We start from the raw sequence: 16,638 nt of genomic DNA, 5'->3' as shown, positions 1-16,638 counted from the left end.
AGTTGAAGTAACACATAATGCCAAAGAAGAAACACAGATTGAAAGCAGAACTGTTCAACCAAAACAGGTTTGTATGTTATAAATAAAATGGCAACAATTGGAAAGGTGCATAATGTAAACTTGTTCACCTCATATTCAACTACAGTACTGTATTTGTTTAGATTATTTATTTGTTTTGTGTATGTGTTTCTTTTTTTCAGGTACAATGAATTTTAGATTCTGTTAATGAATATTTGTGTGATGAATAAAAGAATACATGTGGTCGCACCGCAGAGATGAAGAAAGAAGATGAATTGGATGGCAAAGGAAAAAGTGAAGATGAAAATGAGATTGAACAGCTGGTTAGTAGTATAATAGGAATAAAAGTGAATCAACCAAGAAGTTTCCTCAATCTGTCAAATTTTGGAACTTGGTTGTCCACCAATGTTTGATTTTGCTTGCCTAATTAACAAGATACACACTTTCATTGATTAGCCATACCTCTTTTGTAAAAGCCCATTTATACTAGGACGATAAAGATCGACGATAACTAGATACTGCACTACTGCAAACTTTATATCAACATATGCTGAAAAGTTAATGTTATTCCATATTTTCTACTTCCATACACGATTTTCCTCTCACGACGATCAATCAATATTGAGTGCCTCACAGAAGAAAATTAAAATATCAATCCGCGCGCAATGCATGTTGTGATTTATAGCGGGCCACTTAAATTATTAGAATCAACTTTTTTTTTTCACATTTTCAACCGTTTAAGATTAAAAAAGTTATCGCAATAGGACCATATATTATAGTATTTATTTTTACATTCAATGTAGTTTAGATCTAAAAAACGTAGGGAATGGGACCTGTTTCATGCATTGTTTCATTTATTACATTACATTTAAAGCAGAAATGTCACTAAAACATTAATAAAATCCATATAAAGTAATACACTAATAAAAACGGCTCATCCTTAGCGTTATTTTTAAGATTTCGCCGTTATCACGAAAAAGCAAATTTAAAATAACCACTCGAGCAATTCAATTACTTCTGGTTCGTATGCAGAAATATTTTCGTGACGTCATCTCGAGTGCTTCGCTTGGTTAGTTACACACACGAGTTGTTGAACACTGTACTTCTCTATTGTATTTCGCATTCTTTTGTTCACGTAATCAATCTCTTGAGGCACTTTTGTTAAAGTTAACTTTTGTTGGTATTAAATCAAAACACAATGCCGTATTGTGCAGCATTTAATTGTACCAATACAACAAGTGGAGGAAAAAATCGCGACCGGAATATAGGATTTTTTTCCTTCCCACAGTCTTCGGCTCTGAGAAAGGCATGGATCCACGTCGTCAGACGAAAACATTTCCAGCCTAGCAAATTCGCAACGATATGTTCGGAGCACTTCTTGGAAGAAGACTTTGCGAAATACCCACCTAAACTTCGTGAAATGGGATTCAAAGAAAAAGTAAATTGGAAATTGAAAGATGGGGCAATACCTTCGAAGGTTACATTGCCTTCAGAAAGCACCGCCACCGAGAAGATCCCAGGCCCAGCTGCTAGTAGTAGTAGAGGCGCCTTTCAAAAACGTAGGCGAAGAGAAGCAAGTGTTGTTTTTACTGTTATTATTATTGCACTAGGCTTACCACCACCGCCGAATTTACCTGCCTCGATCGACAGTACAGTATGATGCAACAATTTATATATTATTATTTGATTTATTATAGGCTATGTCAAATAACAATATGCTGTATAAAATAGCTTATGTACTTACAATAAAAATAATTCAGGAAGGTTTATGTTTTTTATTGCTAATTCAGTTCAGTAGTTAATTTATTCATGTTTGATATTATTTGCATAGTAATAGTAATAAGTGAAGTTAAGTTACTTTTACTTCTACAGACAATCTTGATGATAGAAAAGCAAGAAAGAGAAAGACTTGCGACAGTTGATGATGCGCCCCCAGTACCTGTCGAGACTGAAATGCAGGATGTTGCTGCTCCGAGCTGTTCAACATCATACATTGTGAAATCAAAATATGTGCAAACCAGGCCAACTTAACACAAGCAATACCAGATCAACACAAACCGAAATCGGTGATATAACCACAATTTTAACACAATCACCAGCAGAAATTCTGGAAAATAAACCAAACTCCGAGTCCGACTCTGAATCTGAATCATCGTCATCGTCATCGGAATCGGGTGATTGCTCCAGCGATTATTATGAGCCAGAGGATGACGATGACTTTGAGACAGAAGATGATCAATATGATGAGGAAGATTGTGACAACTACCTATCATCTCATGCTGAACCTCATCGTGAACGCAAATTCATTGTTTACGAATCATGCATTCGTGAACTTCTTTCGAAGTGCAATACTTGCAATGCACCTACACTGGTCAAGATAGCTGCAATACTGGATACACAGCTAGTTCAAGTGAGATATTGTTTGTGATTTCTTCTATTTCATTAAACCACTGCCCAACAGAATAAAAATCACTACAACCATCAAACACAGTAATTTAATACAGACAGAAAGAAAAAAAGTTTCTCCATTCATTTTTATAATATTTATATTATTTTTTACAGTGCAATGAAACAACCAGTTCAAATGCCATGGAATTGGAGGGGTTGAAAAGATGCCAGGCAACCTTGGATAAGGAAGGCATTCAAGTCGATGCATTGGTAACAGATAGACACGCCTCTGTGAAAAAGTATATGAGGGAAAAGTGGCAAGGTGCGAATCATTACTTTGATGTATGGCATGTTGCAAAAGGTTTGTACCAAAGCATGATAACCACCTCATTAAATTTAAAGTTAATTGACAGTGCTTTTAAGTTTTCACTTTTGGTTTACTCTTCGTAGGAATCAATAAGAAGCTAATGAAAGTTTCTTCAAAGAAAGACAACCAAGATCTACGCGAGTGGATTAAATCGGTGGTAAATCACATGTACTGGGTAGCATCAAGCAGCAGTGACAACGAACAAGAGAAGGTGGACAAGTGGTGCTCAATTATGTTGCACGTCTGTAACATCCACACTGGATTTGATGGAGACTTCAAACAGTGCGTACATGGTCCTATTGAGGAGCATAGAGAGTGGATTAAAAAAGGTAATTAGACATTTTGTTATCATTAAAAATTAGAAAAAAAAACATTTTAAAATAATGATTAATCTAATACTGTCTTATGAATCTTTTACCCTGCAGGTTCTAAGCATTACAAATTGTTGTCGGAAGTTGTAATGTCATCATATCTCCTTAGGGATATACCCAAGTTATCTCCCCGGTTACAAACTTATGGCTTAGAGGTATTCCACAGCAACCTCCTTGCCTTCGCACCAAAGCACACGCACTATTTCTATAAAGCGATGACAGTGAGGTGAGTTAGGTTACACCTGTTTTTTTATTTGCATGTACTGTATTTAGTATTGTTTTTACAATTTCAAAGCATCGAGGTAAAATTTTGACATTGTGTTTGATAGAATATATTTGGCAGCCCTTCATTTTAACGAGAATGGAAACAGAAAACAGGCAGTTAGGAAAGATGGTGAAAAGTGCTGGTCCGTGTCATACCCTAAGTCAAAGAAAGGAGAGAAAGCTGTTCCATCAAAAATTAAAGTTGATCCGACCTACAGTAAGATTTTTTTAAAATAAGTTATAAAGTTTACTAAATATTGTTGCAACAAACAAGGCCATTAATGCAATTGATGGTAAACTAAAGTGGTACTATTGAAAATAATAAATAATATGTCCTGTGTAAATCATTTCTTGTATATTTTTTTAATAGAATATATTGAAAAGTTGCTAACTGTAGTGTTTGAAAGAAGACAAGAGTTTGCTACATACAGCGAAGCCAGTCAAGATGCTCTTATGAATTATGCAAAAGCACCACCGGCCGTTAACGCCACATATCAACCGTATGACAAAGCAGACTTGGTCAAGAAAAGATGTACTTGTTTTCCAACTAAATAACATTTTAATAATCAAGGTAATAAAGTACTGTACTTATTTTCATGCCTTACAATACACATGGCAAAACATACAGTAATTATATATGTTCTTGTCAGTATAAACTTATAAAAATAGTTTTCAAAATTTTAATTCATTATCCTCAATCATGAATAAACTGAATAACTCTTTTGTTTTATTGTTTTAATTGTAGGAACTGAACTTTGGTGAAACTGGTGGATATCCATTCTATGCAACTGTACAATGTGCTAATTAGTCATGGAATTTTAGGATATTTAAAGCCTACATATTGTTGCGCAAGAAATGCATTCCTAATAGTTGACACTACGCAAGACGGAAGTATTTTTCTTTTGCCCTTCCCAAGTAGCTTCTATATCCAAGTTGTAAACCTCCGGTAGGCAACATGGCGATATAGCCTGAAAACATAAAGAAAATTGTGATTAGTTAACAAAATAAATTTACCATCTTTAATGTCTCATTACAAGACAAAAAGTTGCATTGTTTTTCTAGAAACTTGCCGGACCTTTGGGTCGGTAGTTGGTTTATTGAATTTGTTAATTTAATGTTGTCAGTTTTGTCATTAAAAATCTGATTTCCACTACAATACTGAATAATTCAAATATAGTATTTACTCAAACTTACTGATTCACTGGATGGTCATCGTCAAATGGACCTTCCTGTTTCACATAATGCCAGAAGGACACTTCCAGAACATCTTGGTCCAGGCAGTTGTTTTTTAAACCGGTATGTTGCGTTATGCATCCAACTGCTTGCTTCCTCATTTTCTCTACCATCTCCTCTGTCTCATAACAACATACAGACTCAACAGCAGTTGTTGCTGTACAATGTGAGCACTTGCACCTGCATAGAATCAACATTACAGCACTCAAATATATACTATATACTGTTACTATACAAATAAATGAAAATCAAGATAACAAGCAAGGTCCTCCCCATCCCACCAAAAAAAGCCCCAAAAGCTAGGCTTCTGTAGCTAGCCTAGCTAGTAGAAATAGAATATAGCCTTAAATAAGGTATGATCTGACCATGGACATGATAGGACCTTGGCGACTTAACGGACGTAAACTCGTTCTTTCTTACACCGAGCTGCACATACCCACCCAGTTTGCAGACTGTGTGACCCCTGTCTCTGAATAAAGCCGGACAGACAGGCAGACACGATATTTGGTGAATTTAGTAATATAACGTCCTCTGAATAGTAAGAAGAAGTTATACATGACAAGTTAGACGGTTAGAGGTCCTACAGTTATACTTATGACCAAACTAAATTAGATAGAGATGAAGACCGTTTGACTTGCTGTATTTTTATACAATTCGAGGTCATGTATTGTCAAGAACCGCGAGAATAAGTAGATGGAACTGCGATGTTTAATACAGTAATCTGAATTTGATGAACGTGAGCGAAAGTCAGAGCCATTCACTCTTTGTATATAAGGTTATAGTTATCATGTAGAGATAATTAAAAGGTTTTAGAAAGCGTCTCTCTTTAATCATCATCTCTTTTTGTCTAGCTGTCTTCTTACGATATACTGTAAAGTAGAAATTTGAACAAAATTAATATTCAATTTCACTCAAAAGAGATCGTCTGTAAAAATGAGGTAGGCCTAGTTGCTTTTCACGAAAGAGATAGTATAGCAATTTACTGTTATTCTTTTGTTTTGTTTCTTTTAACAAACACGACTCAATTTTGAGATCGAATTCAGGAGTAACTTGTGTCATAGCAAACACCAATTAAACATTAAGATTGCATAATATAATACCATACAAAGTGTGAATGACATCTGACTTTCGCTCACGTTCATCAAATTAAGACTATTAAACATCGCAGTTCCATCTGCTTATTCTCGCGGTTCCTGACAATACATGACGTCGAATTGTATAAAAACAGCAAGTCAAACAGTTATGAATGCCTTGGTTGCTTGCTGTTTAATCTGCGCTAATGGAACTTCTTCTGACTAAATAAACGTGGGATTATAAGTGCACTATTAGTTGCATTTCACCCGATTCTCTTTGCTGTACCTCCACATACTATATATCTATAGTTCCGAAGTAGGCCTAGGAATATTTAGTAAGACAACATTTCATTTATATCACATGTGGTGCATGTAGCATTATGAAGGGTTTGGTTACTAAGATACATGTGAAACACATGTTGTTTTACCAATTAATAATCCTATCATACTTTGGAAATAGATACAGTACAGATGATTTGCTGATGATGCATGCTCACTATGTATATAATATGCCAATTACGATTCTCTATCCCTGACGATTTTAGAGAAAGCAACATTAGGCTACAATGGTGGACGGACGGCTCTCTATAATCTCTCATTGTCATTGTCACGTCATAAGTTTTCAAAATAATGTAGACCTACATCGTACGAAATAATAATGCAGATGAATGGCTTTTGTATTAAAAGAAGCCCAAAAAGAATGCATCCTCCTTGTTTTTCAAATGAAAAGAAATCTAAAAAATGGCGATTTCGAAATCAATCCATTGGGATTTTTTTAAAGGGCTTCTTTTTTACATAAAGTATACAACGTGACTGCTGTAGAATAAGTACATACAGCCCTCGATTTTGAATTCAATTCAACAAGCCATTCAAACTTCTTAAAAGACGGATTTGATGATGATGGTGGTGGGTGATGATGATGATGACGATGATTGAAAAAAGGCCCAGTGTGTGTCAAGTGCTTGCAATTTGTTTGCAAGTGTGGTTCTCGATGGCATGATGACGACGATGAAAACAAAATCATTTTAAAAAGAAGCTACCTTTTTAATAGTTTGCATGCAAAGGTAATCTAAAAAAAGCCCATCCTGTCTACCAACGATACCTAAAAAAGAAGCCAATTGGTTTATTTTCTGGGCTTTTATGTACAATTATTATACAGGTATTTTCAGAAATTAAAATGTCTAGTTTGTCCCCAACGGCCGCCCATGGTTTTTTGACAAGCAAATCATGTGATTCATATCTACAGTACGTAACGTACACACAATTCAACAACAACATGCGTTCAGCAGTGGTGGCGCCAGGATTTGCCCGACGGGGGGGCCGAATTCCCCGACGGGGGGGCCGAATTCCCCGACCGGGTAGGAGGGGCGGGGCCGTACGCGCGAAAGAGGGGGTGGGTTTGGGAGGGGTATCCCCCCCTCCTGAGCCTCAGAAAATTTTGAAAAAATAGATGCTTACACACTGTTTAATAGGCTAGAGCAACTAGTTTCCATTACATTTAATAACAATGTTACATAATGTAAATTTAAATAAATCCTTCCTAAATACTCTAATACGGATCTTTTTCGACGAACTAATAAACTTTGATCGAAAAACACTTCAAACGAAATGAACATTTGGTAATGCGGCACTCCGAAAATGCCTCGATAGTGCATGTGTTTAGTGTACGACTGTGCTTTGGTGGTCTGTTAACCTCAGATATATACCCTATAGCCGGGTGAATAACTCAATGTAATTTAGTATACAATGATTGCCGTAATCGCCGTGTCTATAACACAAATCAATAAAATGCCAAATCACCACACACGTTTTTTCGGCCGTGTACATAGAACAAGACATTTCATGTTTATGTTATGCCTATGAAATAATAATAAAAGAACATCATGTTTCTCGTTTTTTATTGTTTATACTGCATACCATTATATAAAAAACCTTCATACGCGAGAAAAAAATTCACGATATTACCCTCTACTCTGTACGGGGGTGTAAATATACAGGTCCACGCTAACGCTTGCACACGGACCAGGGCGGAAAATGGTGTATTTTTGGAGAGTGATGACGTCAGCATTCACACGAGGAGCGAGCTAAGACAACGTGATGCTGGTAGTGGGAGTGCATGTGTTTTGAAAATAACTCGGTTGTGGGTATTTTCCGAAGATTTTAAATCACGTTTTCTTTTTAAACTCTTGAATTCATAAATAGTAATTAAACTCTTAGCTCTTTCACTTAAGTAGGCCTATTTACACAACTATAGCTCTAGCCTACTCTTCTTAATTAAAAGAGTCAAGTGCGTCGAATCTGCGTTTAGCAACGGTCGCGGGTTTGGTGCATCTTTTTTTCCCCTTTAGAATTAAGGTGGGTGGCTAGCCACCCTATTCACCCCCTAGATCGAGATTTATGCGCGAAAAGAAACGTGATCAGACCCAGTTTTATGGTTCGGGCCAACCGCTTCCTCTTTCCCAATCGAACCCCCACCCAAACCCCTTTAATCGACAGCGAACATACACGCGGTACACCAATGGTTATTGGTAAATTGAAACAATTCGTAAACTCAACCGTGAGAACATAACTCGTACCTTTATCCCTGTATGAACGTACGTCGATGCGTAGTTGCAAATGAATCTCCGATTTTCGCCTGGAATCTGGAAAATACACATTTTGGTCCCTGGATGTAATATGATACAGCCCAGATATGTCGACGCGTATACCGCAGTGAGCCGGCCGGGCCATGAAAGATTCGTACAAAGAGACACCGCCAGACAAATGCGTACCACATACTGTTTACTTCGCTGTCAGTGTATCGTATGTACGTCAAAAATAGAATGCCGCAGTTACTTAAAATATATAGTAGTACACTTAATAATGGTTTTATTTTTTACCAGAAAAGAAATGATCATATTTTTCTCCCCGACAATAAGGCCAATACTCCCCGACAGGGGGGCCAGCTTTCCCCGACGGGGGGGCCCTGGCCCCCCTGGCCCCCCCGCTGGCGCCACCACTGGCGTTCAGTGACGACGTAAAGGTCCGAGTTTATCATTAAATTAATTTAAGATCCTAAATCTGATCTAGGCCTAGGCTAGGCCTACCTACCAGTGAGTATAGTAACCTCATTCACTTATTAAGTTTGAAAGTATCCTTGACTTGACTAGGCCTAGGCCTAGGCCTATTCTATGTCTGTAGTATAGGCTAGGCCTAGGCCTAGCTAGAGGCCTAGATAGAGTTAGGAGCCTACCTAGGCTAGGCTAGGTCCTAATAGTAATTAATAAGCCTAGCTATGCTAGATCCACTCACTGAGTGTCGCCTTAGGGTAGGTCTAGACCTCCTCCAACAAGCCTAGGGCTCTAGGCCTAAGCTAGTTGTAGTAGCCTACTCTAGGGCCGGCCGGTGTCGGATGAAATCGGTCGCGCTTGAAATCGGTCGCGTTTGAAAGCGGTCGCGATAAAATCAACTTCCGGTATTTTGTATGGCGCGCCGCTAGAGCCATACTTTTGATTATATCGGTCGCGTTTGAAATCGGTCGCGCTATTTTGTATGGATCGAGCGGGATGCATGCTAGAGCGGGATATACATTTTTCGTTTATATAGATTTAATTGATATTTTTTAGGAACTAGATTATTTTTGTGGATATTTTTTTCTTGGTTAATAAATATTTATTATCAATCATTAAATTATTTTTTTTTTTGTATTTCAACAGGTCTCGGAGAAGGACTTTGTCTTTTCAAAATGGCCATTTCTAAACACGTTTAAATAATTAGGCATAATGTTATATTAGGCATAATGTTATATTAGGCATATAATAATTTACCTCTATTTATATGTACTGTAATTAATATATTATATAGAGAATATATGTCTGTCGTGTCTTTTATTATGCAAACAATTACGTATGGTTTTAGGATATTAATAAAATATATAGATAATATGCCGTTATGAATCAATCTACCGGCCTACAGTAGGACTATGATGTACAATGATAGATGTGAGAATAATAATGTATGGATAATGTCTCAAAGAGGTAATCTGCACTGATATTTAAACATTTAGATTTACGAACGGCGTATGAATGTGAGACACTGAGTTGCACTTACTTAATTATTTACATTAAATGATTATTATAAATGAAGAAATAAAAGATATTCAAATTAAAATCTATAGTATCGCCGACGTATATACGTAAATTCGTATTTTTCAAACTGTCAAATTATAGAATATGTGCTTTATTCGGAATTATTATGGATAAGCAAGCATGTGAGCTACAGCGATTTTAATTGCTTTTGCTTATCCTTTCCTCCTTATATTTCCATGTGTCTTGATTTGGTTACCTATGTTTTAAATGTATTTCGATTTTAAAGGCTAAATAAAGAATGAATGAACATGATCTCATAATCGCGTCGAGCACCTATATCTCATTGGATCGTTTCACAAAAACACGTGCAGGAGGCCTATAGACGTTTCAAACATATGGTTATTAGTAATAGACGTTATCTTTACCTCGCTATGGACAACGATCGTACGTGTTTTGTCCATGATTTGACACACTAACAAGTGCGTGTTTTTTAAAAAGGGGAAACCCCGTCAGCAAAATAACGTATTGTTAGAGGAAACAGCTGCACGATCATAGAAGGCGCATCTCCAATATGGCTTATTCGGGGGTTTATTTCAGTAACTCGTCTTTTAACCATCCGCATAATGATCATTTTACTAAAAACTATTTTAAACATTATAAATAAAAATATACACGTGATTTTCCTCAACAATAATCATTATACACTTAATATTATCCTACATAACGGATATTAAGTTATTATTCTACTTAACACCATACGCAAGTGCCTATCGCTTATAACACTGGATAGAATTACATCGAAAGTAGACGCATTCTTACCACAAAGCCAAAGTGGGTTTCGCAAAGGTAGAAGCACAAGTGATATTGTTTTTACACATCGATGGCTTATAGCTAAAGCACAAAAAGAAAAAATAAATATTTACATAACCGGTATAGATATGTCAAGCGCGTTTGACACCGTGGATAGAAACAAACTCCTCAACATACTCAAACATATTATAGACGAGGATGAACTTAGGATCGTTAGATTTCTGCTGAGTGAAACCGGACTAAATCTAAGAATAAAAGGTGCAAAACAACAGCCAATATTCCAAACCAACATCGGCACCCCTCAAGGAGATAGCTTAAGCCCGGTCTTATTCACTGTTTACCTTGAGTCTGCGCTACGAGGAATCAGAACACTTATCCAAACAGAAATACCTCAAGAAATATCATATGCTGATGATGTAGATTTTTTGAGTCTAAACAGCAAGCATAATGTAAACTAGACATGAAACTCGTCACTTTGACGAGTTAGTTATCCGCACAACGACAAACGCCACGTGCACGTCATACGTTGGAATATTGCACACAGATAAAGATTATGGCATTATGACAAGAACTGAAGAATATGATATGCTGTTAGTGCTGAATTCTGTCAATTTGTGTCATATAGTATATACATGCAAAGAGTATAATCTGTATACATATTACATACAGTGTAGAATAGGTGAAATTACGGGACCCGCCATTTATTCCAATTTTTAACATGGCGACGGTATCAAAATGAAACACTTAAATAGCAATTTCTGGAGGAAATTATCTCAGGAACAACATATTAACGTGTAGAAGAAATTTGAATACGTAAAATATAGATGCACACCCTTTTAAATGTGATGAACTATTACGCAAAATATGAAAATACGACTTTTTTTATTCAACTGGCCATATGATGACGTCACAACATCCGATTGGCAAAATGTTTACATGAATTCGTATCTACAATCCAATAGCTTCCAGAAAACGTTTTAATCGTGATTATCACATTTTATTCTTACGAGCTATTACAGATTAAAATTTACTGTAAAGATGAAATTAATGACCCACGTAATTAAAATTTTTAGGCATGATGACATCATAAAAATTAAAATATTTTTATCTCATGCTAAAGAAAGTTGATTGACCTACACAATATATAAATTTAGGAGAAAAAGGAATACAGATAAGCATGATGCGCTCCATTGAATGTGATGAGCAATAACGAAAGAGACAAAAATCCTATATTTTACATTCGTGTGGCCATACGATGACGTCACAATGTTTTTTTAGCCTTATCGATGCATGATCCGATATCTACAACTCATCAACTTCTAGATTTTGTAATAAAAATAAACGGTTCACGGTTTACTTTAGAAACTATGACTGTTTAAAAAAAGACATAATTTTGACGATTTTTTAAGCTTTTTCATAAAAAACGCGCACGAATTGTCTAATTCAACGTGTTCGTATGGCGTTATTTAAACTGGAAGGAAAAGGTCTAAATTGTTTTCAAAATTACTAGGAAAGACTTAAAAAATATAATTCAAGAGAAAAAAATATGTTTTTAACGCTACGTGCGCACCGCGTGCGTAAAAAATTGCGCGCCCGTGGGAATTTTTGACATGCTCAAAATGACAAGAAACGCATAAAAAGTTGATTAGAAATTAATTTTGCGCATTTTGAAATTTTAAATGCGCGTGCGCGCGTAACTTCTTGTGAAACATGCCATTTTTAATCCGTAGAAAGTTTGCCCCTGATATGACTTAAATTTTGTCAAAGTGTCAATACTAAATGACTTTTGGTTTTTAATCTATAATCAATCATTGAAATTCATAAAATTGCGCGTAAGTCACGTTGCGCAACTATGACGTCATTCAAAAATAGGAGGTGCACAACTTCACGTAAATGCCCATATGTTGTCAAAGTTATGAAATGTTATGTTTACACATTTTAGAGAAACGCGACTCACAAAAAGGAAGGAAGGATCCAAGAATAATACAGAAAAAAAATATTGATCCCATACAATAACAAGGAGTTATCCGCTCTACCAAGCGGATAACTAATGAATTAGAACGCCATCTATCAACTTTCAACTTAAATGTAAATAAAGAAAAAACAGAACACACTATCGTAAGACGAGAAAAAGAGGACATACAAGAACAAAGTAGGATCGCTCCTTGGGGACAGACAAGACATAATTAGAAGAAAACAACTAGCGCGTGTAGCAATGACCAAACTAAACTCGATGTGGCTTCGAAAAGATAAAATCAAATTAAAAATACGTATCAAGCTGTACAACTCACTAGTTAAAAGTATATTACTCTACAACTCTGAAACATGGGGACTCACAAAAGAAGAAGCACATAAACTCGACACATTTCACAGACAGCAACTTCGCAAAATCATAGGTATCAGGTTCCCAGACAGGATATCGAACATAAATTTATACAGAAGGACAGGAACAAAACCGATTTCATTAGAAATAGTCGACGCAAGATGGAGACTATTGGGTCACATACTTAGACAAGACCCATGTACACCAGCCAACACAGCAATAAGCTATTATTTCAGCAACACTACCAATATAAAATTTCGAGGAAGACCGAGAACCACCCTACCAATAACTCTCAGCAACGACCTACTCACCCTTTATAAGCATAATACAGACATTAAGTATCCCGGACAATTGAAAACCAAGAAAGACATGAAACAACTTAAAGAACTAGCCAATGAAAGATCAGACTGGAAGAAACTAGTAAAAGAGATTTACGGAGCAGCCCAAGCGGAAATGTCGGCAGACTTTTCAGCGGATTATTGTTTTTAAATAAATTGTTCTCTTACGTAATTGTTTGCATAGTAAAAGACACGACAGACGTATATTCTCTATATAAATAATATATTAATTACAGTACATTTAAATAGAGGTAAATTATTATATGCCTAATATAATATTTAAACGTGTTTAGAAACTGCCATTTTGAAAAGACACAGTCCTTCTCCGAGACCTGTGAAATACAAAAAAAAAAAAATTAATTTAATGATTGGTAATAAATATTTATTAACCAAGTAAAAAATATCCACATAAATAATCTAGTTACTATACAAAATATCAATTAAATCTATATAAACGAAAAATGTATATCCCGCTCTAGCATGCATCCCGCTCGATCCATACAAAATAGCGCGACCGATTTCAAACGCGACCGATTTCAAACACGACCGATATAATCAATAGTATAGCTCTAGCGGCGCGCCATACAAAATACCGGAAGTTGATTTTATCGCGACCGATTTCAAACGCGACCGATTTCATCATAAACCCTAGGGCCTAGGCTTAGGTTTGCAGTGTCTTGTATTTCGACTCAAAATCTGTTAATTAGGTAGGGCTAGCGATTGACAGACAATCGAGGCCATCATGGACGATCGGGGCCAGACGATCAGGCTTTTTTAAAGACTATAGTATCGGGTACCAAAGCGTGCAGAGACGTTCAGGCCCAACTTTGTGGACGTTCTGGCTCAACTGTGTGGATGGATGTTTGGGCCCAATAATTATTAGACGATCGGGCTTATTATAAAAATAAAGGGAAGACGATCAGGTCCACGAAAACGAATTGGATTTATAATTAATAATGAAATATTATATATTATGATTACCTATTAAGGGGACATTATTATATTTTTTTTCACAAACAATATAAAAAAAACCAAATAATTCATTTAGGCTAAAAAGGAGACTCAATTTCAATTTCTCTCTATGCCAAAGAAAATTGCAATAGTAGTAGACACAGATAGCCTCCAGTTACCAAATGACAAAATGTGTTTTTTTTTTAGCTTACGCCACCTTTATTAATCTAATTTCATTCAATTCATATCTTTTTTAATCGCACATAATGGCTACCATTAATATTATAAACATTGTTTGCCAAGAATTTAATTATAAACTATAATGGACTGGATTTACAAAGGATAGACTTGGCTTTCGCCGATCGGGCCCAATGATTAAGACTATCGGGCCCAACGCCTAAGACGATCGGGCACACAAAAAAATGGACCCAATTTCCTCTATGATGGCCTGATCGTCCGTGGCCTCAATCGTCTGTTCACCGGGCTAGCCTAGGCCTATAAAGCCTTGCATTGTTGATACCATACCATGTAGGCCTAGGCCTATTTATAATTAAGTAACAAACTAGATAGAATTTAATTATGACATTTAATTTAAACAAAACATGCACATACATTAAAATACGATCACAAAAAGATTATGTATACCATCCTATGACCCGATGCATCAGTATGCATTATAATAGTGCTGTGTTGTGCCTATTTATTATGTGTCATAATATACAAATAATGAACGTTTATGAGTGTAATGGTACAAATAATGAGGCAACGCCGAGTTGATGTTAACCTTTCATCATTCACCAAATGCCATTATTTGTACCATTACACGAATATAAAACATTCATTATTTGTTTTATATAACATCTAAGGCCCTGTTCAGACCCATGGCGTTAGACCGTTTTAGCGTACGACGCTAAAAGAATGTGTGTCTGAACAGTTGGGGATTAGCGTACAACGCGTTGTACAACGGTTGTAGCGTTGTAGTGGAAAACGGTTGATAGTACCGTTTTAGCGTACGACGCTACTGTAAGTCAACGTTGTATCCAATCAGAACGTTTCCTGTTATGACGCGAAACAAGGTTTGACCTAGGCTGACATCTTGTATCGTCAATGTGTGAGAGATGGATTTCAACAACAAAAAGGCCAGAATAATTTAAGGCCTAACTAGGCTACAAATACAACTGTTAAAAAAAACTAGGCTACAAACTACATGTATCAATTGATTACCATTATATTTTCTAACAAATGAAATAAATAAATGCACCTTGTATTTAAACATAGTGACTACGATCCCGTCCCCTTTTAGGCCTAGCTAAGAGTCATTCACGCATTTCATTCAAGCTAAAAACTAGCGTGGTGGGACATCAAGTCACTCATTCATATATACAAGGCAGACTAGACTGGACAAGTTTAATGCTGAAAACCCCCTAACTTCTAAAAAATTCAGTAAACAAACAAGGGGAGCTGTGTCATTTTTATTAGCAAGTTAAGGGTTTTTTAACTGACTGGTTAACACAATCTCCATCTTCATCATTAAGAGGCCTGCTTTATTTTCGTAACACAAGAGCCTGGGGAAAATGTTTTTTTTACTACAAAATAAAACAATAGAAACAGAAATTTGGCTTTACTATATTTTTCTTAAATAAATGCTGAGGTATGTTTTATTTACGGCAAATTTTGTCATAATTGTAGGGCTGAGATCTAGGCCTATATACAGTGGAAATAATGATGAAAACACGTGGGTAAGAGCACATGAATATGCAACTAGAACCAACCTGAATGACGCACTTCCGTTGTAACGATAATCGTACGCTATGGGTCTGAACACCTCATTTTTTTCTCTGCGGTTTGTAATGTGACCTTGCTAGTAACGTTGTACGCTAAAACGGTCTAACGCCATGGGTCTGAACATAGCCTAAGTAGATTCCTGTCATTTGAATCAAATAAGGTAAGGTAGCCCTAGCCAAAGGCCTACATTTCATTCACATTGATTAAAAACAGTAACATTTGGTTTTTGATATTATATTAAATGTTATATTTATATGGATTTTATAAACACACCTACTTTAGTGTTAATTATGTCAACGAACGACCAAACAATCTTCGGCCTAGCAAGGCTAAAACGCCTAGACTAAGCCTAGTACTAGCATGGCCTAGGCTAGACCTAGTAGCCTAGTACTACCTTGGCTGAAAGGCAAAACTTTGACAGACAATTGGAACTTATCTAGGCTAATTATGGTTTTTCCAACAATTCCACGTCTTGTAGGGATGTCCCCATTAATTAATTAAAATCCTAAAAACGATCTAAAGCTAATTTAAATGCCTTTTTGAATGAAATTAGTACATATATAAGTCCAAATCGTACACAAATATCTGCTGCTGTTGCATATCTTGCAGTGGTGTTTACAAATGAAACTGAGACCAGACGACAGGTGGCG

General features: G+C 36.2%; 2 protein-coding genes and 1 long non-coding RNA gene across 3 annotated transcripts in view; 2 read left to right on the top strand and 1 right to left on the bottom strand.

The window, feature by feature from the left end:
• Positions 1-215: 215 nt before the first annotated feature.
• Positions 216-4,290, top strand: LOC144840073 (uncharacterized). Its single transcript, XM_078695737.1, has 8 exons — positions 216-341; positions 1,891-2,428; positions 2,581-2,767; positions 2,857-3,102; positions 3,199-3,370; positions 3,474-3,625; positions 3,779-3,979; positions 4,154-4,290. Exons 2-7 carry the CDS (start codon positions 2,027-2,029, stop codon positions 3,961-3,963), a joined length of 1,344 nt encoding a protein of 447 aa, XP_078551863.1. The 5' UTR covers positions 216-341; positions 1,891-2,026; the 3' UTR covers positions 3,964-3,979; positions 4,154-4,290.
• On the bottom strand, positions 4,237-16,596 carry LOC144840092 (uncharacterized). The gene is made up of 3 exons (XR_013611835.1): positions 16,566-16,596; positions 4,603-4,821; positions 4,237-4,376 (listed from the first exon to the last, which is right to left on the bottom strand). It is a non-coding gene; the product is annotated as an uncharacterized LOC144840092 (long non-coding RNA).
• The window catches only part of LOC144840063 (uncharacterized), a 31,234-nt gene continuing 23,346 nt past the window's right edge, over positions 8,751-16,638 (top strand). The window contains exon 1 of the mRNA XM_078695724.1: positions 8,751-8,806. The gene's annotated coding sequence lies outside the window, so the exon portion shown is untranslated. The remainder of the gene's footprint in view (positions 8,807-16,638) is intronic.

This window comes from Antedon bifida, chromosome 4 (assembly GCF_963402885.1).
Source record: "Antedon bifida chromosome 4, ecAntBifi1.1, whole genome shotgun sequence".
Lineage (NCBI taxonomy): Eukaryota > Metazoa > Echinodermata > Crinoidea > Comatulida > Antedonidae > Antedon > Antedon bifida.
Note: the sequence above shows the minus strand (reverse complement) of the source record. Positions and strands in the feature narration are given on the sequence as shown.